General features: G+C 44.8%; 1 protein-coding gene across 1 annotated transcript in view; it reads left to right on the top strand.

Moving 5' to 3' along the window:
- Positions 1–23,472, top strand: part of si:dkey-256h2.1 (uncharacterized protein LOC337520 homolog) — a 246,445-nt gene that overhangs the window by 200,769 nt on the left and 22,204 nt on the right. The window contains exon 11 of the mRNA XM_060824762.1: positions 22,308–22,441. Within this exon, the coding sequence (XP_060680745.1) occupies positions 22,308–22,441 (134 nt within the window). The remainder of the gene's footprint in view (positions 1–22,307; positions 22,442–23,472) is intronic.

Genomic DNA, 23,472 nt, shown 5'->3' on the forward strand with positions numbered 1-23,472 from the left:
ACTGGCTATTGGGAGGGCTATAGTATAACCCCATCATAGTGATTGCACCATTCTTATTCCTGAGTTCTATGGCCTCTCCAACCATGATGTCCTCTCTTAGTGCAGCTGTGACATTTTCCTGATTCAGTAATGCAACTCTCCAACCCTTCATATATCCCCCTCTGTCATGCCTGAAACATCTAGCCCTTGGAATGTTGAGCTGCCAGTCCTACTCTTTGCTCAACGAAGTTTCTATACTGATATAAGATCTTAGTTCTGTGCACTAATACCTGTTATGCTCTGAATTAGTAAAGTTAGATCACATGGGATTTAAGCTGAGCTTTCTAAATGGATACAAAATTGGCTGATGGTAGGATACAGTAGTAGTGGCTGTATACGGAGGTTGGTGGGGTGGTAGGTGAGAACCAACCAGTACCCTTCCACTGACACCCTCCTTCGACTGACTGAACTGGTCCTCACCCTGAATAACTTCTCTTTCCAATCCTCCCACTTCCTCCAAACTAAAGGAGTTGCCATGGGCACCCGCATGGGCCCCAGCTATGCCTGTCTCTTCGTAGGATATGTGAAACAGTCCATCTTCCGCAACTACACTGGCACCACCCCCCATCTTTTCCTCCGCTACATCGATGACTGTATCGGCGCTGCCTTGTGCTCCCACGAGGAGGTTGAATAGTTCATCAACTTTACCAACACCTTCCATCCCGACCTCAAATTCACCTGGACTGTCTCAGACTCCTCCCTCCCCTTCCTAGACCTTTCCATTTCTATCTCGGGTGACCGACTCAACACAGACATCTACTATAAACCGACTGACAGCTACCTGGACTACACCTCCTCCAATCCTGCCCCCTGTAAAAACGCCATCCCATATTCCCAATTCCTTCATCTCCGCCGCATCTGCTCCCAGGAGGACCATTTCCAATACCGTACAGCCCAGATGGCCTCCTTCTTCAAGGACCGCAGATTCCCCCCAGACGTGACCGACGATGCCCTCCACCGCATCTCCTCCACTTCCCACTCCTCCGCCCTTGAGCCCCCCCCTCCAATTGCCACCAAGACAGAACCCCACTGGTTCTCACCTACCACCCCACCAACCTCCGTATACAGCGTATCATCCGCCGTCATTTCCGCCACTTCCAAACGGACCCCACCACCAGGGATATATTTCCCTCCCCTCCCCTATCAGCGTTCCGCAAAGACCACTCCCTTTGTGACTCCCTCGTCAGGTCCACACCCCACACCAACCCAACCTCCACTCCCGGCACCTTCCCCTGCAACCGCAGGAAATGCAAAACTTGCACTCACACCTCCTCCCTTACTTCTCTCCAAGGCCCCAAGGGATCCTTCCATATCCGCCACAAATTCACATACACCTCCACACACATCATCTATTGCATCCGCTGCACCCGATGTGGCCTCCTCTATATTGGGGAGACAGGCCGCCTACTTGTGGAACGCTTCAGGGAACACCTCTGGCACGCCCGGACCAACCAACCCAACCACCCCGTGGCTCAACACTTTAACTCTCCCTCCCACTCCACCGAGAACATGCAGGTCCTTGGACTCCTCCATCGCCAGACCATAACAACACGACGGTTGGAGGAAGAGCGCCTCATCTTCCGCCTGGGAACCCTCCAACCACAAGGGATGAACTCAGATTTCTCCAGTTTCCTCATTTCCCCTCCCCCCACCTTGTCACAGTCGATTCCCTCGAACTCAGCACCGCCCTCCTAACCTGCAATCTTCTTCCTGACCTCTCCACCCCCACTCCACTCCAGCCTATCACCCTCACCTTGACCTCCTTCCACCTATCACATCTCATCGCCCCTCCCCCAAGTCTCTCCTCCCTACCTTTTATCTTAACCTGCCTGGCACACTCTCCTCATTCCTGATGAAGGGCTCTGGCCCGAAACATCGAATTTCCTGTTCCTTGGATGCTGCCTGACATAATGTTGACATTGTACAGGATATTGGTGAGGCCTCATCTGGAGTACTGGGTGCAGTTCTGGCTGCCCAGTTTTAAAAGGGTATTACCAAATTGGAGAGGTTTCAGAAATAGCAGGTTGTTGCTAGGAATGTATAGATTGAGTTATAAAAATAAGTTAAATAGGCTAGGAATATTTTTCACGAGTGACCTTAATGATGTTTATAAAATCATGAGAGGCATACATAAGGTGAATGACAATGGTCTTTTCCATTGGATAGGCAAGTTCAAAACTAGGAAACGTTTTTCAGGTGAGAGGAGAAAGTTTTAAAAAGGACATGAGGAACAACTTTGTTACACTGTGGTGATTGGTTTAAATGTGACCAAGAAGATGCTTTGGATGCAGACACAGTTACAATATTTAAAAGACATTTGGATAGGTTCATGAATAGGAAAGGTTTGGAGGGATGTGAACCAAGCAAAGGCATGTGGGACTAGTTTAGTTTGGAACATGGTTGGTGTGGGTTAGTTGGACTGAAGGGTCTATTTCCTTGCTGTTTGACTCTAAATACAATTCAGATCACCAGTCACGCTGTGTTTATAAACCCTGCCCTGACTGTTCTTTTTGTTAGACATATTTGATTTAACCTCTAATTTTTCCTCAATCATTCCTTATGTTGACTAAGTGCTCTGGTCCCCACCTCCCTACCCACACTAATTTAAACCCTCCTGAGTGGCACTAACAAATCTCCCTGCCAGGATATTGGAGACTCTCCAGTTTAGATGCAATCCTTCCTTCTTGTCCAGGTTCCTTCTGCCCTGAAAGAGATCTCAATTATCCCGGTTTGGGTGGCAAAATGGCCCAGTTGTTAGCACTGTTGCCTGACAGCACCAGGGTCCCAGGTTCGATTTCAGCCTCAGGAAATGTCTGTGTGATGTCTGTGTGAAGTTTGCACATTCTCCCCGTGTCTGCGTGGGTTTCCTCTGGGTGCTCCAGCTTCCTCCCACAATCCAAAGATGTGCAGATCAGGTGAATTGGCCATGATAAATTGCCCATAATGTTAGGTGCATTAGTCATATGGTAGGGGAATGTGTCTGGGTGGGTTATTCTTCAGAGAGTCAGTGTGGACTTGTTGGGCCAAAGGGCCTGTTTCCATACTGTAGGGAATCTAAAACATATCTGTCACCCTCCCTTTTATACCAGCACTTTAGCCATGCACTCAGCTATATTATCTTCCTATTTCTGGCCTCATTGGTATGTGGCACATGGAGTAATATTAAGATTACAACCCTTGACATTTTGCTTTTCAACTTTCTATCTACTTTTTGCAAGATCTCATCTCTCATCAACCTAAATCATTAGTTTCAATATCTAACATCTCTGAGTTGCTCACGTCCTCTTTCAGAATGTCCTGTGTCCGCTCAGAGATAACCTTAACCCTGGCAACATCCTGGAATCTTGCTTACAGCAACAGAAATGCCTATGTGTTCTCCTGATTATAGAATCCTCTATCACTAACACTTGCCTACAGTTCAACTCTCCTTGCTGTAGAACAGAGCCAATCACAGTGCCATTGACCTGGCTGCTGCTGTTGCTTTCCCCTGAGAGGTCATCCCCCAAACAGTATCCAAAATAGTTTATCTATTTGAGAGGGAAATAGCTGCACTGTTTGCCTGCCCCTCCTGGCAGTCACCTATTAATCTGGCTCCAGCTTAGATATGACCATATCTCTGAGATTCCTATCTATAAAACCTTCTGTCTCCTTTATGCTTATTTACTGATACCAACTACTGCTCCAGTTGATCGATGTGGTCTGAGAGGAGCTGCAGTTGGACATACTTCCTGCAGACGTAGTTGTCAGGGACATTTGAGTTCTCCCTGATTTCCTACATCTCCAGCAGTTAGCACTGCTGCCTCACAAGGCAAGGGACCCGGGTACGATTCTAGCCTCAGGCGACTGTCTGCGTGGAGTTTGTACATTCTCCCCGCATCTGCTTGAGTTTCCTCACAAAATCTAAAGATGTGCAGGTAAGGTGAATTGGCCGTGAAAAATTGCCCATAGTGTTCAGGGATGTAGAGGTTAGATGCATTAGTCAGGGGTGATAATAGGGTAGGGGAATCAAACTGGGTGGCTTACTCTTTGGAGGGTCGGTGTGGACTTGTTGGGCTGAAGGGCCTGTTTCCACACAGTAGGTTGTCTATGATTTCACAGGTGGAGCATACCACTCCACTTACTGAGCATCTAATAACCATTGGATTAAAAGGAAAGACTTTGCTGGTCAAAACTTAATGCTGCTCACACTCCTTAGAAAAGCCCAATGCTCACCAAAGCCCACATTTTAACCTCAACAGAAACACTTCAGCCTCACTGCTGTTTCTAGAGCTGTGATAGTTTTAACCTATAACCAAATTTTCTCCCTTTTTTATTTCCAAAATATATTTTATTCGTAAAAATCTTTTGGTATCTGTGCAGTTGGTGATGCCTTTCATATGTATACATTGCATGTCTTTACATACAGAGATCAGACTGAGTCATTTGTATTTACAAGTCTGTATGTCAACCATCCAGGTGTTTAGCTGAGACGTCAGCAGAACCCAATTACTGAGTGGACCCCCCATTTTCTCTCTTATTTTTATTTATTTCAAAAATATACTTTGTGCTTAGAAATCTTTTGATATCTGTACAGTTAGTGATGCCATTCATATATACATTACATGTACTTACATACAGAGATCAGAGTGAATCATTTATATTGACAAGTCTGTATGTTGACCATCCAGATGTTTAGCTGAGATGTCAGCGGAGCCCAATTACTGAGTGGAGCCCCCTGTTGTTCTTCGGCAGGCAGGCTTTATATGGTGGTCTTTCCCCACTGCGCTTTGGCAGCAGCTGCCCCAAGGTTCAGCGCATCCCTCAGCACATAATCCTGGACTTTGGAATGTGCCAGTCCGCAACACTCAGTCAGATTCACCTCTTTCAGCTGGAAAACCAACAGGTTTCGGACAGACCAAAGATCGTCTTTCACCGTGTTGATGATCCTCCAGGCACAGTTGATGTTTGTTCTCTCTTTTTTTTTATTTCAAAAATATACTTGATTCATAAAATATTTTGATGATCATGCCATACATCCGTAAACATTCTACTTGGTATACAGAGACAGAGTAATCATTCATATATACAGGTCTGTATGATTACATTTTTAGCTGAGGCGTCAGCAGAGCCCAAATGACTGCGTGGGCCCCCTGTTCTTTTTAGGCAGGCAGATGTTACATGGTGGTCTTTCCCCACCGCGCCTTGGCGGCAACTGCCCCAACCTTCAGCGTGTCCCTCAACACGTAGTCCTGAACCTCGGAATGTGCCAGTTTGCAACACTTAGTCTGGGTCAACTCCTTCAGCTGGAAGATCAACAGGTTTCGGACCGCCCAGAGAATGTCCTTCACCGAGTTGATGATCGTCCAGGCACAGTTGATGTTCGTCTTGGTGTGCGTCCCGGGGAACAGACCGTACAGCACGGAGTCCCACGTCACGGCGCTGCTCGGGACGAACCTTGACAAACACCAATGCATTCCTCTCCAGACTTCTTCTGCATAGGCACATTTCAGAAGGAGGTGTGTGACAGTCTCAATTCCCCCGCAGCCGCTTTGAGGGCAGCGTGCGGTGCGGCTGAGAATCCGGGCGTGCATAAAGGATCTCACAGGCAGAGCCCTTCTCACCATCAGCCAAGCCACATGTGGTTTCTTTTGGAAAGTTCTGGCGATGAGGCATTCTGCCAAATGGCTTTGACAGTCTGCTCAGGGAACCACCCGATTTGGTTCAAGACGAAGGGAGAGAGGAAATAGTACAGTAATGTAATGTTTAGGTGCCACCATTCTTTGACATTGAATCCTCCGTGACCTCTTCTCAGTCATGTTGAATGAGTCTACAAATCCCAGAATCCTTCTCTTCTCATCTCCCTGCTGCCCTCTTTTGGATGCTCTCCTTCCTGTGGAGCCCCAGAATCTCCTTCCCAATCGAAGTGAGGTAATTGATATCTCAGGTTCAATTGCAACACACGCAAATACTAGTCAAAATGTGAATAATGGAGACAGAACTCAGCCTCGGTATTGTTAGTAAGTTTGCAGAAGACACCAAAATTGTTCTGGACAGCGAAGAAGGTTGCCTCAGATTATAATGGGATCTTGATCAGATGGGCCAATGGGCTGATGAGGGGCAAATGGAGTTTAATTTAGATAAATGCGAGGTGCTGCAGTATGGGGAAGCAGGACTTATAGATTTAATGGTAAGGCCCTCGGGAATATTGCTGAACAAAAAGACCTTGGAGTGGTGGTTCATAGCTGCTTGAAAGTGGAGTCACAGGTACATAGGATAGATTAGATTAGATTGCTTACAGTGTGGAAACAGGCCCTTCGGCCCAACAAGTCCACACCGACCCTCTGAAGAGCAACCCACCCAGACCCATTCCCACACATTTTCCCCTTCACCTAATACTACAGGCAACTTAGCATAGTCAATTCACCCAACCTGCACATTTTTGGAGTGTGGGAGGAAACCGGAGCACCCGGAGGAAACCCACACAGACACAGGGAGAATGTGCAAACTCCGCACGGACAGTTACCTGAGGTGGGAAATGAACCCGGGTCTCTGGCACTGTGAAGCAGCAGTGCTAACCACTGTGCCATAGTGAAGAAGGCATTTGGTATGCTTTCCTTTATTGGTCAGAGTACTGAATTCAGGAATTGGGAGGTCATGTTGCAGCTGTACAGGACATTTGTTAGGTCACTTTTGGAATATTGCATGCAATTGTGGTCTCCTTCCTATCAGAAGGATGTTGTGAAACTTGAAAGGGTTCAGAAAAGGATTTTGCTGTGGAACGCCTCATATCCTGCCTTGGGACCGTGCAACCACATGGGATAAATGTGGATTTCAACAGCTTCCTCATTTCTCCTCCATCCACATTATCCCATCCCAAGCCTCCAACTCGGCACCGCCCTCTGGACTCATCCATCATCGCCCCCTCTGAACTATCACCTTCTCCCTCACCTTCATCTACCTATCGCCTTTCCAGCTACCTCCCCCCAACCCCACCCCGTCCCATTTGTCTCTCAGCCCTGACCCACAAACCTCATTCCTGATGAAGGGCTTATGCCCGAAATGTCAATTCTCCAGCCCCTCGGATGCTGCCTGACCTGCTATGCTTTTTCAACACCACAGTCTCGACACTGGTTACAAAGGCCCAACAACGTCTCTTCAGAGAGTCATAGAGTCATAGAGATGTACAGAATGGAAACAGACCCTTCAGTCTAACCCGTCCATGCCGACCAGATATCCCAACCCAATCTAGTCCCACCTGCCAGCACCCGGCCCATATCCCTCCAAATCTTCCTATTCAAATACCCATCCAATTGCCTCTTAAATGTTGCAATTGTACCAGCCTCCACCACTTCCTCTGGCAGCTCATTCCATACACATACCTCCCTCTGTGTGAAAACGTTGCCCCTTAGGTTTTTTTTATATCTTTCCCCTCTCACCCTAAATGTATGCCTTCTAGTTCTGGACTCCCCGACCCCAGGGAAAAGACTTTGCCTATTTACCCTATCCATGCCCCTCATAATTTTGTAAACTTCTATAAGGTCATCTCTCGGCCTCTAACGCTCCAGGGAAAACTGCCCCAGCCTGTTCAGCCTCTCCCTGTAGCACAAGTCCTCCAGTTCTGGCAACATCCTTGTAGATCTTTTCTGAACCCTTTCAAGTTTCACAATATCTTTCCAATAGGAAGGAGACCAGAATTGCACAATATTCCAACAGTTGCCGAACCAATGTCCTGTACAATTGCAACATGACCTCCCAACTCCTGTACTCAGCATTGTGACCAATAAATGAAAGCATACCAAATGCCTTCTTCACTATCCTACCTACCTGCGACTCCACTTTCAAGGAGCTATGAACCTGCACTCCAAGGTCTCTTTGTTCAGCAACACTCCCTAGGACCTTACCATTAAGTGTATAAGTCCTGCTAAGGTTTGTTTTCCCAAAATGCCGCACCTCACATTTACCTGAATTAAACTCCATCTGCCACTTCTCAGCCCATTGGCCCATCTGGTTCAAATCCTGTTGTAATCTGAGGTAACCCTCTTCGCTGTCCACTCCACCTCCGATTTTGGTATCATCTGCAAGCTTACTAACTGTACCTCTTATGCTTGCATCTAAATCATTTATGTAAATGACAAAAAGTAGAGGACCCAGCACCGATCCTTGTGGCACTCCACTGGTCACAGGCCTCCAGTCTGAAAAACAACCATCCACCGCCACCATCTGTCTTCCACCTTTGAGCCAGTTCTGTATCCAAATGGCTAGTTCTCCCTGTATTCCATGAGATCTAACCTTGCTAATCAGTCTCCCATGGGGAACCTTGTTGAATGCCTTACTGAAGTCCATATAGACCACATCTACTGCTCTGCCCTCATCAATCTTCTTTGTTACTTCCTCAAAATACTCAATCAAGTTTGCGAGACATGATTTCCCACGCCCAAAGCCATATTGACTATCCCTAATCAGTCCTTGCATTTCCAAATGCATGTGCATCCTGTCCCTCAGGATTCCCTCCAACAACCCACCACCGACGTCAGTCTCACTGGTCGAAAGTTCCCTGGTTTGTCCTTCCCACCTCTCTTAAACAATGGCACCATGTTAGCCAACCTCCAGTCTTCCGGCACCTCACCTGTGACTATCGATGATACAAATATCTCAGCAAGACGCTTTAGCTTCCCACAGAGTTCTAGGGTATACCTGATCAGATTCTGGGGATTTATCCACCTTTGCCCGTTTCAAGACATCCAACACTGCCTCCTCTGTAATCTGGACATTTTGCAAGATGTCACCATCTATTTCCCTACAGTCTATATCTTCCATATCCTTTTCCACAGTAAATACTGATGCAAAATATTCATTCAGTATCTCCCCCATTTTCTGTGGCTCCACACAAAGCCCACCTTGCTGATCTTTGAGAGGCCCTATTCTCTCCCTAATTACCCTTTTGTCCTTAATATATTTGTAAAGACACTTTGGATTCTACTTAATTCTATTTGCCAAAGCTATCTCATGTCCCCTTTTTGCCCTCCTGATTTCCCACTTAAGTATACTCCCACTGCCTTTATACTCTTTTAAGGATTCACTCGATCTATCCTGTCTATATCTGACATATGCTTCCTTCTTCTTCTCAACCAAACCCTCAATTTCTTTAGTCATCCAGCATTCCCTCTACTACCAGCATTCCCTTTCACCCTGACAGGAGTATACTTTCTCTGGATTCTTGTTGTCTCATTTCTGAAGGCTCCCCATTTTCCAGCCGTCCCTTTACCTGCGAACATCTGCCTCCAATCAGCTTTCGAATGTTCTTGCCTAATATTGTCAAAATTGGCCTTTCTCCAATTTAGAATTCCAACTTTTAGATCTGGTCTATCCTTTTCCATCACTATTTTAAAACGAATAGAATTATGGTCGCTGGCCCCAAAGTGCTCCCCCACTGACACCTCAGTCACCTGCCCTGCCTTATTTCCCAAGAGTAGGTTTTGCACCTTCTCTAGTAGGTACATCCACATACTGAATCAGAAAATTGTCTTGTACTTAAGAAATTCCTCTCCATCTAAACCTTTAACACTATGGCAGTCCCAGTCGATGCTTGGAAAGTTAAAATCCCCTACCACAACTACCCTATTATTCTTACAGATAGCTGAGATCTCCTTACAAGTTTGTTTCTCAATTTCCCTCTGACTATTGGGGGGTCTATGATACAATCCCAATAAGGTGACCATCTTACTTACTTCTCAATTCCACCCAAATAACTTTCCTGGATGTATTTCTGGGAATATCCTCCCTCAGCACAGCTGTAATGCTATCTCTTATCAAAAATGCCACTCCCCCTCCTGTATTGTCTCCCTTTCTATCCTTCCTGTAGCATTTGTATCCTGGAACATTAAGCTGCCAGTCCTGCCCATCCCTGAGCCATGCTTCTGTAATTGTTATGATATCCCAGTCCCATTTTCCTAACCATGCCCTGAGTTCATCTGCCTTCGCTGTTAGGCCCCTTGCATTGAAATAAATGCAGTTTAATTTATTAGTCCTACCTTGTCCCTGCCTGCCCTGACTGTTTGACTCACTTCTATTCTCAGCTGTACCCGTCTCAGATCGATCTCTTTCCTCACTATCTCCCTGGGTCCCACCCCTCACCTTACTAGTTTAAATCCTCCCAAGCAGTTCTTGCAAATTTCCCTGCCAGTATATTAGTCCCCTTCCAATTTAGGTGCAATCTGTCCTTCTTGTACAGGTCACTTCTACCCCAAAAGAGATTCCAATGATCCAAAAATGTGAATCCTTGTCCCATACACCAGCTCCTCAGCCATGCATTCATCTGCTCTATCCTCTTATTCCTGCCCTCACTAGCTCATAGCACTGGGAGTAATCCAGATATTACTACCTTTGAGGACCTCCTTTTTAAATTTCTGCTTAACTCTCTGTAATCTCCCTTCAGAATCTCAACTTTTTCCCTTCCTATATCATTGGTTCCAATGTGGACAATAACCTCCTGCTGGCCCCTCTCCCCCTTGAGAACATTCTGCACCCTCTCTGAAACATCCATGATCCTGGCACCAGGGAAACAACACACCATCTCTGCTGGCCACAGAAATGTCTGTTTGTACCTCGGACTGCAGAATCCCCGAACACAATTGATCTCTTGGAACCTGACGTACCCCTCATTGCATTAGAGCCAGTCTCAATACCAGGAACTTGGCTGTTTGTGCTACGTTCCCTTGAGAATCCATCACCCCCTACATTTTCCAAAACAGCATACCTGTTTGAAATGGGTATATCCACAAAAGACTCCTGCACTAGCTGCCTATCTCTCTTACCTTCCCTGGAGTTAACCCATCTATGTGACTGTATCTGAGACTTCCTCCCCTTCCTAAACTGCCATCCATCACATACTGTTGCTGTTGCAAATTCCTCATTGCTTCTAACTGTCTCTCCAACTGATCCATTCGATCTGATAAGATTTGCATCCAAAAGCATTTATGGCAGATATAATGCACAGTAACCCTTAAACTCTCTTCAGACTCCCACATCTGACAAGAAATACATATCACTCTATTATAGGCCATTTTTGCTCCTTCACAATCTACACACCCAGAAAATAACACCGTCTTATTCCTGTACGAACACTGCCCCAGGGTTAAATTAATAGTTATGGCTTATATTTTAAGTTTAATCAAGAGACATATCTCCAAAAACATATAATCAAGAAGGAACCCACTCCACCCACTACTGCAGATTCTCTGTAGGCCACACTTAAAACAATGATTAAGTTATCTGATTCTGTGCTGTGAACTTTGCCCAACAGTTCCACCAAGATCATTTGTGAATTTCCCTGTTTGTTAATTTTCCCAGATGCACTCCGATGTCCAACGATATATGAATTCAAACAGCAAAGAGAGTAACTGTGTGGGTTCTCTCTCTCTCTCTCTCCTGCAATTACCTCACCATGTGCTTCCTTTGTCTGTTCTTCTTCCTTTTAAAACTACTGTTGTTTTGACCTTTTTTTTCCAAAGTTCCAAAACAATGCAACAGCATATAAAACAGTAATTGCTGCTCCTGGAATTCAAGGAAATCACCTCCAACACCTAAAATACCTCAAAAAAAGGAGCAGGTGAATACCCTTGCCAACTTTTATAGCATTATGTCTGGATGTATCACTACCTGATATGGCAACTGGTCCATTCAAGATCAGAGACAGTTACAGAGAGTGGTGAACTCAGCCCAGACAATCACAAAGGCCAACCTCCCATCTATAGAATCCATCTGCCAGGCCCACTGCCAAGGAAAGGCTGCCAGCATTCGTAAAGATCCATCCCATCCAGGCAATGCTTTTCTACAGCCTCTACCATCGGGGAGAAGGTATAGAAACCGAACACACGCACCAGCCGGTTTCATAGAACATAGAACATAGAAAAATACAGCGCAGTACAGGCCCTTCGGCCATTGATGTTGCGCTGATCCAAGCCAATCTAACCTACACTAGCCCACTTTCCTCCATATGCCTATCCAATGCCCGTTTAAATGCCCATAAAGAGAGAGAGTCCACCACTGTTACTGGCAGGGCATTCCATGAACTCACAACTTGCTGAGTAAAGTAATATCTGACTCCATACGTGGAAAAAGGTTCTTATGGTCAGCCCTTCCTGATGAAGGGCTTATGCCCGAAACGTCGAATTTCCTATTCCTTGGATGCTGCCTGACCTGCTGTGCTTTAACCAGCAACACATTTTCAACTGTGATCTCCAGCATCTGCAGACCTCATTTTTTAACCCTATCTAAACCCCTACTCATCTTGTACACCTCTATCAAGTCACCCCTAAACCTTCTTTTCTCCAATGAAAACAGCCCCAAGTGCCTCAGCCTTTCCTCATACGATCTTCCTACCATACCAGGCAACATCCTGGTAAACCTCCTTTACACCTGTTCTAGTGCCTCCACATCTTTCCTATAGTATGGCGACCAAAACTGCACACAATACTCCAGATGCGGCCGCACCAGAGTCTTATACAACTGCAACATGACCTCAGGACTCCGGAACTCAATTCCTCTACCAATAAAAGCCAGTACGCCATATGCCTTCTTCACAGCACTATTTACCTGGGTGGCAACTTTTAGAGATCCGTGTACATGGACACCAAGATCCCTCTGCTCATCCACACTACCAAGTATCCGACCATTAGCCCAGTACTTCATCTTCTTGTTACTCTTACCAAAGTGAATCACTTCACACTTAGCTACATTGAACTCCATTTGCCACCTTTCTGCCCAGCTCTGCAGCTTATCTATATCCCGCTGTAACCTGCCACATCCTTCCTCACTGTCAACAACTCCACCGACTTTCGTATCATCCGCAAATTTGCTCACCCAACCTTCTAGCCCCTCCTCCAGGTCATTTATAAAAATGACAAACAGCAAGGGTCCCAAAACAGATCCTTGCGGAACACCACTAGTAACTGCACTCCAAGATGAACCTTTACCATCAACTATTACCCTCTGTCTTCTTCCAGCCAGCCAATTCCTAATCCAAACCTCCAACTCACCCTCAATGCCATACCTCTGTATTTTTTGCAGTAGCCTACCATGGGGAACCTTATCAAACGCCTTACTAAAATCCATATACACCACATCTACCGTTTTACCCTCGTCCACCTCCTTAGTCACCTTCTCAAAGAATTCAATAAGGTTTGTGAGGCACGACCTGCCCTTCACAAAACCATGCTGATTATCCTTGATCACATTATTCCTATCCAGATGTTCATAAATCCTATCCCTTACAATTCTCTCTAAGACTTTGCCCACAACAGAGGTAAGACTCACCGGCCTATAGTTACTAAGGTTATCCCTACTCCCCTTCTTGAACAAGGGAACCACATTTGCTATCCTCCAGTCTTCTGGCACTAGTCCTGTAGACAACGAGGACATAAAAATCAAGGCCAATGGCTCTGCAATCTCTCCCCTTGCTTCCCCGAGAATCCTAGGATAAATGCCATCAGGCCCAGGGGACTTATCTATATTCACCCTTTCCAGAATTTCCAACACCTCTTCCCTACATATTTCAAAGCCATCCATTCTAATTAATTGTGATTCAATATTCACATCGGCAACAATGTTCTGTTCCTGAGTGAATACTGACAAAAAGTATTCATTCAGTGTCTCCCCAATTTCTTCAGCCTCCACACGCAATTTCCCACTACTATCCTTGACTGGACCTATTCCTACCCTAGTCATCCTTTTATTCCTGACATACCTATAGAAAGCCTTTGGGTTTTCCCTAATCCTACCAACCAAGGACTTTTCATGTCCCCTCCTTGCTGCTCTTAGCTCTCTCTTTAGATCCTTCCTGGCTACCTTATAACTCACAATCGCCCCAATTGAACCTTCATGCCTCATCTTTACATAGGCCGCCCTTTTCCCTTTAACAAGGGATTCCAATTCCTTATTAAACCACGGCTCCCTCATATGACCCTTTCCTCCCTGCCTGACAGGTACATACTTATCAAGGACACTCAGTAGTTGCTCCTTGAACAAGCTCCACATATCGATTGCACCCTTCCCTTGAAGCTGACTTTTCCAAGCCACACATCCTAAGTCATGCCTCACCGCATCATAATTTCCCTGCCCCCAGCTATAACTCTTGCCCTGTAGTGCACACTTATCCCTCTCCATCACTAGAGTAAAAGTCACCGAATTGTGGTCACTGTCCCCGAAGTGCTCACCTACCTCCAATTCTAACACCTGGCCTGGTTCGTTGCCCAGAACCAAATCCAGTATGGCCTCACCTCTTGTTGGCCTGTCTACATATTGTGTCAGGAAATCCTCCTGCACACATTGGACAAACACCGACCCATCTAATGTACTCGAGCTATAGCTTTCCCAGTCAATATCTGGAAAGTTAAAGACCCCATAACAACCACCCTGCTACTTTCACTCTTGTCCTGAATCATCCTTGCAATACTTTCTTCTACGTCTCTAGGACTATTGGGAGGCCTGTAGAAAACTCCTAACAGCGTGACCTCACCTTTCCTATTTCTAAGCTCAGCCCAAACTACCTCAGATAGCGAGTCTTCATCCATCGTCCTTTTCACTGCTGTAATATTATCTTTGACAAGCAATGCCACACCTCCCCCTCTTTTACCCCCACCTCTGGCCCTACTAAAACATTTAAACCCTGGAACCTGCAACAACCAATCTTGTCCCTGTTCTACCCATGTCTCATAATAGCCACAACATCGAACTCCCAAGTACCAACCCACGCTGCAAGTTGCAACTTTCAAAACAGTTTCTACCCTACTATTGTTAGAATACTGAATGGACTCACAAACCCTTAGCATTCACCCATACCTGTGTTTTTGTTTTTGCTGCAGTTTACCTATTACTTACATATCTATGCTATTTAACGATGTCATCTGCCTGTATTGCTCGCAAGACAAAGCTTTTCACTATGCCTCGGTACACATGACAATAAATTCACTTCAATTCAATTCAGTTCACTTCCACTTGGAAAGTTTATGACATGTGCGTGGTTGATGCTGAACTTCTCCATGCTTCTTGACAGTAACCACAGGCTTTCAGACAGGCTTTGAATGCATCAAGAATTTCTCTCTGCAACACCATTTTCTGAATGACATCTTATTAAGTCTTCAGTTGAGTTGTGCAGAGCAGAACACATATGCAACCACCCTCTGGCAAATCATACCAGCTCACTAGTAGAGGCTCCCTAAATACCCACATCTTCAAAGATCAAGAAGCCCAGCACTTCAGTGCAAAGGACTGGACTGAAGCATTTTCAACCCTTCACAACCAGAAACGTGGAGAGGACATCCAACTCAGCCTCCTTCTGGTATCATACCTGCCAGACTTATACCAATTCAACTCACTCCACACAATATCAAGAAATGATCAAATGCTCTGTTTACTGCAATAGATGTAGACCCTCACAACATTCTGACAATAGTCTGAAGGCATGCTTCAGAACTATTCGGCCAAGCTGTTAGCAGAAAGGTTAAAATACTGGCATATCTGAAGTATGGAAACTTATCCAGGTTTATTCTGTGCACAAAACAGGACATCTAACTCCATTAATTACTGCACAATCAACATGCTCTCAATCATCAACAAAATGATGGAAAGGGGATGTCAACAGTGCTATCATGGACACTGCTCAATGACACTTAGCTTGGTTTCCATCAGGCCATCTTCTCATTCCAGGACCTCCCTGCAGGATTTCCTCAGTTTCGTGTCCTAGGCGTAACCATCTTCAACGATAACCTCCCCTCAATCATATGGTCAAAATTGCAAATGTCCACTGCTGATTGTGCAATATTCAGCATCATTGACAACTCTCCAGATTCCCACCAGTATGGAAACAGGCCCTTCAGCCCAACAAGTCCATACCGATCCTCTGAAGAGTACCCCATCCAGACTCAATACCCAGATATTGAGGTAGTCTGTGCACAAGTGCAGCAAAACCAAGACAACATCCTAGCAAACTACTCGAGTGTGACGCAATGAACATCTCCATCGAGGAAGAATCCAACTATTGGCTCTTACATTCAATGGCATTGGGACCACTGAAACTGCCCCTCCCCTGCTATCAGTACACTGGGTTTACCATTGCCCAGAAACTGAACTGGACCAGCCGTATATACGCCACGGCTACAAGAGCAGGTCAGAGGATGGGAATTTTGCAGCGAGTAACTCACCTTCAAGCTTGGCTACCATTTGTAAAGCACAAGTCAGGAGTGTGATGAAATGGTCTGCACTTGCCTGGAGCGTAGCTTCAACAATACTGAGGAAGCTCAACCCCATCCAAGACAAGGCGAGCCATTTCATTGCTATTTTACCTAATACTTTCAACGTTCACTTTCTCCCCACCCAATGCACAGTGGCTGCAGTGTGTACCATCTGTAAGATGCAGAGCAGCAGCTCACCGAGGCTACTTCAACAATGTCCTCCAAACATTGCCTGGGAGGCTAGATGAGGTAGGAAATCCTATAACCTTTAAAAAGTATGTGATGAGCACTTGAAATGTCATAACATTCAAGGCTATGGGTCAAGTGCTGGAAAGTAGGACTAGAATAGACTTGAATAGAGTAGTGAGTTTTTTTGGTGCAGACATGGGCTGAAGGACTTCTGCCCTTATTGATCTAGCAGCAGGAGGTGCGGGAGCGTCGAACAGGAGGCGGTCGGAGAGGTCATGAGGTTATGTATTTGGGCGGTTGCTTTACTCGAAACACTACTCAGGTAGTGTCTCCCACCCATCCTCCTCCTCTAACCAAACAAAAAGTTCTGTGCATAAGCTGGTAACGTGATAAGTGTTTTCTTTTGTGTTTCATTTTTTCAGCGGTCTATTTGGGAATTTAGAATAGTGGGAATGGAGGTTAGGGCAGTTGAATGTTCCTCCTGCAGTATGTGGGAGGTAAGGGATACCTCTAGTGGCCTTGCTGACTGCATTTATGCACCCAACACCAGCTTCTTGATAACCGTGTTAGGGAACTGGAGCTGGATGAACTTTGGATCATTCGAGAGGTGGAGGGGGATATTGAGAGGAGTTACAGGGAGGTAGTTACTTCACAGCCATGTAAAGAATGTAAAAGGGAGACCGTCAGGGGTAGGAAAGGGAAGTGGCAGGCAGTGCAGGGATCTCCTGTGGTGGTTCCCCTCAACAACAAGTATACCACTTTGGATACTGTTTGGGGCGGGGGTTGACTTACCAGGGGTAGGTAAGGGGGCACAGGTCTCTGGCAGAGAGTCTGTCCCTATTGTTCAGAGGGGAAGGGGGAAAAGGAGCAGAGCTTTAGTCATTGGGGACTCCATAGTTAGGGGGACAGATAGGAGGTTTTGTGGGAACGAGAGAGACTCACTATTGGTGTGTTGCCTCCCAGGTGCCAGGGTTCGTGATGTCTCTGATCGTGTTTTCAGGATCTTTGAGAGGGAGGGAGGGGAAGCAGCCCCAAGTCGTGGTCCACATAGGCACCAATGAAATAGGTAGGAAGAAAGATGGGGATCTAAGACAGAAATTCAGCGCGTTAGGATGGAAGCTTAGAGCTAGAACAAACAGAGTTGTTATCTCAGGTTTGTTGCCCGTGCCACGTGGTAGTGAAATGAGGAACAGGGAGAGAGTGGAGCTGAACACATGGCTGCAGGGTTGGTGTAGGAGGGAGGGTTTTGGATTCTTGGATAATTGAAACTCTTTCTGGGGAAGGTGGGACCTCTACAAACAGGATGGTCTTCACCTGAACCAAAGGGGTACCAATATCCTGGGGGGGAATTTGCTAATGCCCTTTAGGGGGGATTTAAACTAGGGCAGTGGCAGGATGGGAACTTAAATTGTAGCACCAGTGTACAGAAGGTTGAGGGCAGTGAGGTCAGGGATAGGTTTACAAGGTTGTGAGAGGGCACCGACAATCAGGATGTTGGTTTAAAATGTGTGTACTTCAGTGCCAGGAACATCCGGAATAAGATGGGTGAACATACAGCATGGGTTGGTACCTGGGATTTTGATATTGTGGCCTTTTCAGAGACATGGCTAGAGAGGGGACAGGAATGGTTGTTGCAGATTCCAGGATTTAGATTTTTCAGCAAGAACAGAGAAGATGGTAAGGTGGGGCCAGTGTGTAGGGTAGTTTGGGCTACGGTTAAAAACAAGAAAGGAGAGGTCACCCTGTTGGGAGTTTCCTATAGGGCTCCGAATTGTTCCAGGGATGTAGAGGAAAGCATAGCAAAGATGATTCTCGATAGAAGCAAGAGTAACAGGGTAGTTGTTATGGGAGACTTTAACTTTCCCAACATTGACTGGGAATACTGTAGTTCAAGTAGGTGAGATGAGTCAGGTTTTGTTCAATGTGTGCAAGAGGATTTTCTGACATAGTATGTAGACAGGCCAACAAGGGAAGATGCCATATTGGATTTGATACAGGGGAATGAACCTGGCCAGGTGTTAGATTTGGAGGTAGGTGAGCACTTTGACAATAGTGACCATAATTTGGTTATATTTGCAATAGCAATGGGCAGGGGTAGGTATATACTGCAGGGAAAGAGATACAACTGGGGAAAGGCAATTATGATGCAATTAGGCAAGATTTAGAATGCATAGGATGGGGAAAGAAACTGCAGGGGACGGACACACTTGAAATGTGGAGCTTATTCAAGGAATAGCTACTGTGAGTCCTTGATAAGTATATACCTATCAGGCAGGGAGGTAGTTGCTGAGAGAGGGAGCAATGGTTTACTAAAGAAATTGAAGCTCTTATCAAGAGGATGAAGAAGGCTTATGTGAGGATGAGGAATGAAGGCTCAGTTAGGGGGCTTGAGAGTTATAGGTTGGTCAGAAAAGATTTAAAGAGAGGGCTGAGAAGAGCCAGGTGGAGACATGAAAAGTTGTTGGCGGATAGGATCAAGGAAAATCCTAAGCCCTTCTATAGGTATATCAGGAATAAGAGAATGACGAGAGTAAGATTAGGGCCAATCAAGGACGGTAATGGAAAGTTGTATGTGGAATCTGAGCTCACAGGGGAAGAGCTTAATATGTACTTTTCATCAGTATTTACGTTCGAAAAGAGCAATGTTTGTGAGAATACGGAGATACAGTCTACAAGATTAGATGGGATTGTGGTTGACAAAGAGGAGGTTTCAGCAATTTTGGAAGATCTGGAAATAAATAAGACCCCTGGGCCAGATGGGATTTATCCTTGGATTCTCTGGAAAGCCAAGGAGGAGATTGTAGAGGCTTTGGCTTTGATCTTTATGACATCATTGTTGATAGGAGTAGTGCCAGAAGACTGGAGGATAGCAAATGTTGTTCCCTTGTTTAAGAAGGGGAGTCGGAACAACCCTGGTAATTATAGGCCAGTGGGCCTTACTTCGGTTGTGAGTAAAGTGTTGGTAAAGGTTATAACAGATAGGATTTGTAATCATCTGGAAAGGAATAATTAGGGATTAGGAATAATCAACACAGTTTTGTGAAGGTTGTGCCTCACTAACCTTACTGAGTTCTTCGAGAAGGTGACAAGACGGGTGGATGAAGGTAAAGCGGTTCATATGGTGTATATGGATTTCAGTAAGGTGTGTGATAAGGTTCCACATTGTAGGTTGTTGCACAAAATATGGAGTTTCGGGATTGAAGGTGCTTTAGTGGTTTGGATCAGAAATTGGCTACCTGAAAGAAGACAAAAGGTGGTGGTTGATGGGAAATGTTCATCCTGAAGTTTAGTTGCCAGTGGTATGCCGCAAGGATCTATTTTGGGGCCACTGCAGTTTGTCATTTTTATAAATGATCTGGATGTGGGCAATTTGTGGATGACACTAAGGAAGGCTAAGAGTTGTGGATAATGCCGAAGGATGTTGTGTGTTACAGAGGGACATGGATCTGATGCAGAGCTGGGCTGAGAAGTGGCAAGTGGAGTTTAATGTGAAAAAGTGTGAGGTAGTTCACTTCAGAAGAAGTAACAGGATTGCAGAGTACTGGGCTAATGGTAAAATTTTTGGAAGTGTAGATGAACAGAGAGATCTTGGTGTCCTGGTCCACAAATCCCTGAAAGTTGCCATCCAGGTTGTTAAGAAGGCGTATAGTATGTTGGCATTTATTGGTAGGGGGATTGCGTTTTGGAGGCATGAGGTCATGCTTCAGCTGTACAAGACATTGGTAAGGCTGTACCTGGAGTATTGTGTACAGTTCTGGTCACCACATTATGGGAAGGATGTGGAAGCTTTGGAGAGGTTTCAGAGGAGTTTTACTAGGATGTTGCCATGTATGGAAGGAAGTTCTTATGAGGAAAGGCTGAGGCAACTGAGGCTGTTTTCATTGGAGAGATTAAGGTTGAGAGGTGACTTAATCGAGACATATAAGATAATCAGAAAGTTAGATGGGGTGAACAGTGAGAGCCTTTTTCCTTGGATGGTTAAGGCTAACATGAGGGGACATAGCTTTAAATTGAGGGGTGATAGGTTTAGGTAGATATTAAGGGTAGTTTCTTCACTCAGAGTAGGGGCGTGGAACGGCCTGCCTGCAACAGTAGTAGACTCGCCAACATAAAGGCATTTAATTGGGCATTGGACATATAAATGGATAATGATGGAACGGTATAGGCTAGATGGGCATCAGATTATTTTCACAAGTCGGTGCAAAATTGAGGGCCGAAGGGCCTGTACTGCGCTGTAACCTTCTATGTTCTATGCCCTGTATGATTCTGTGTCTTCTGTGAAAATCTAAATTGGGGAGCTGATGAGTTAAGGCCCTTAATTAAGTATGCAAGGGCTTTAATCGATGGTGGGTTGAGGAGATTGCCAATGGACCCTTTCACCCAATTATCTCTCCTCTGACTACTTCCCTTGCCTGCATCAGGGAGGGGAATATTCTGCCCTATTGAGCGATTGCCAAGAGTTGATATCAGGCTGAGCCTACAGTTGGGGAATCATAGCATGTATTGTAAGATGTTTTGACTTCACTAGAGAACAGAAACTCTCAGTTAAGAAGAAGAAAGACATCTTAAATAAAGGGAAGTCTTATTTCACAGATATATGACAGAGCTGTTCTCTTCTGTCCAATGAGGGAAGACGATAAAATTCTCTAGAGACGGGAATAACTTATGATCCATTGCATTATTGTAAAAAACAGACTGTTAAAATCACACAGCTTTAAAATTTTATTAGTAATTTCTTTTTTCTAATAAATTTAGTGAACTCTGAGCAACTATTTAGAACTCAACCTCATTAAAAGTAATGGATTCATTCTTGCAAAAAATCTTTGTAATACATTATTATGCAGGTGGCAGCCTCTTTTAAATGGTAAACAATGTTGATAAGCACTTTCACGATTTTTTATAGGATGTGCCTGGTTTTAATGTTGGATGCTGTTTTGCAAGCGCATGCCTCTTATAGTTAATTGCCTAGGAAATAGTAGGTGAAAATTCAAGGAGAAGCAGGGGTGTACACATAGCAACAATTATCTGTTTTGAAAGAACAAATTGTGTTGTAGATATCCAAAGAGAAAGCAGTACTTAAAAAAAATTGACTGCATAGTTTCCATGTTTTGCTATGAGCTATCTTCTTTTTAAAATATAAAATGCTAATAATGATAATGGCTCACACAACTATGTTTTATAAGGTCTTATTTGAGATTCTCATAAGAATGCATTTTTCCCCAGCACTGGTTATCCTTATTCTTGACATTGTCATGAGTTTTGACCACCTGTCATTCCCAATTGTGGGGGTTTCAGGGAATGTAGGTGCTGCTAAAGCACTGCAGTGTATTCCTGTAGATCATATATTCAATCATGGTACATAGCTGATGAAGAGGGTGAATATAGAGTCTATATTAGGGTCACAAAATGAGTGAATAGATCTGTTGTTGGCAGTTTTGAGCGTTCTCCAGAGAAAGTTTATAGATAGCTTTGAATTTGCAACCACCTAACTGAGTGGTGACTGCTCCGTTATATTCCTGTCTTGAGGCCTGTAATTGGTAGAAATACCTTGTCAGTTCAGATCTAAGACACCTGTTGCAGATTGCATAACCTCTCTTCTTTAAACTTGTAGCCACAATATTCAGTTAAGGGCAAGTAGTTAATAGTTTCAATGAAAGGCATATGCCATGTTAGGAATAGGAAGAGTGAGCTCCTTTGGAGCATCCCCCAGCATACAACTTCCAGAATTTGATGTAAGTGGACTTGCTGGGTCCCTCAATTGTGGTGAATATCTTAGCTACTATTGCAAAAAGCAAACATGAGACCTTTAGATGCTTTATGTACACACTGAACATAATATCAAATATAAAATATGAAATTTATTTCACCTAGGTACACCTTTAGGTTGTGCTAACAAGGTTTTGAATGGTGTGATCCCAAATGAGCATGGCACATGGTTGTACGGCCGAAATGGATGGTGCGATGGACAGGATGTGGCACCGTGGAGGAAGGATGTCACCAAGCAGGTAAACATCAACTGATCACTTTGTCATTTGAAGAGTATAAAGAAACAAAGTGAGGGGGAAAAGCATTGAATGTGAATATCTTGGTAACAATTCAAATGCCTTGTACTATTCTGGACTTCAGTCAGCCATAACAAATACTAGTCCCTATTTCTGGCCCTGCTATAGTTTGGTTACTATGGGCATGGAGGTGGTGTTTGTGGTGGGGAGAGGGGGGTGGTGGGGGGGTGGGTGGGGGATAGGATGGTGTGAAGTTTGGTGAGGGTGGGAAACTGTGTGGGGATACTCAATGAACTTTATGTGACGTGATTTACCAGGGTTACTAACATCAGTGGGACCCATTGGAAAAACTAGCTTGCAGCCCTTTTGTGGGTGTCTCAAAACAGAGTTGCAAACAGTTACATCACAACTGAAACTAAAGCTACTGAGCTTGCTGTCACGACAAAACACTCACTTCTGACATTGCACTGAGTCAAACTGGTAAAGAGACAAAATTATCGTTCTGATACTTCTCCCCACCACCAACTGGTCTCATGAGTATCAGCACCAAATGTTCTTCTCTCCCAAAGGGTTTGTCAAGAGTAGGCAATATGAATATATGAATTAAATAGATCGTTCAGTCCTTCTGCCATTCAGAAGGATCATGGCTGATCTGTTTGTGTTTCAAATTCCACATTTGCATCCATCCCCAATTATTTTTGATCCTCTTGCTTAACAAGAATCTATGTATATCTCTGTTAAAATTATTCAATGAAATTGCACAATCCTTGGAGGGGAAAAAAATCACCTCACTTCTGTTCTAAAAGGCAACCTCTACTTTTCAAATATTATCCCCTACTTCTGGATCCACCTACAAGAGTAAATATTCTTGTCACATCCACCTTGACAAGTTTATAAACGCCTTCAATCAAACTAATTCTCTGTGTACTCACTCCACTGAAAACAAACCCAGCCTGTCTAATAATTGCTCGTACATGATCTGCTTATATTAGCTATCAATCTATTAACCATTCTCTGAATTCCCAAAATCACAT

The sequence above is a fragment of the Hemiscyllium ocellatum genome, chromosome 5, assembly GCF_020745735.1.
Source record: "Hemiscyllium ocellatum isolate sHemOce1 chromosome 5, sHemOce1.pat.X.cur, whole genome shotgun sequence".
Classification (NCBI taxonomy): Eukaryota; Metazoa; Chordata; class Chondrichthyes; order Orectolobiformes; family Hemiscylliidae; genus Hemiscyllium; species Hemiscyllium ocellatum.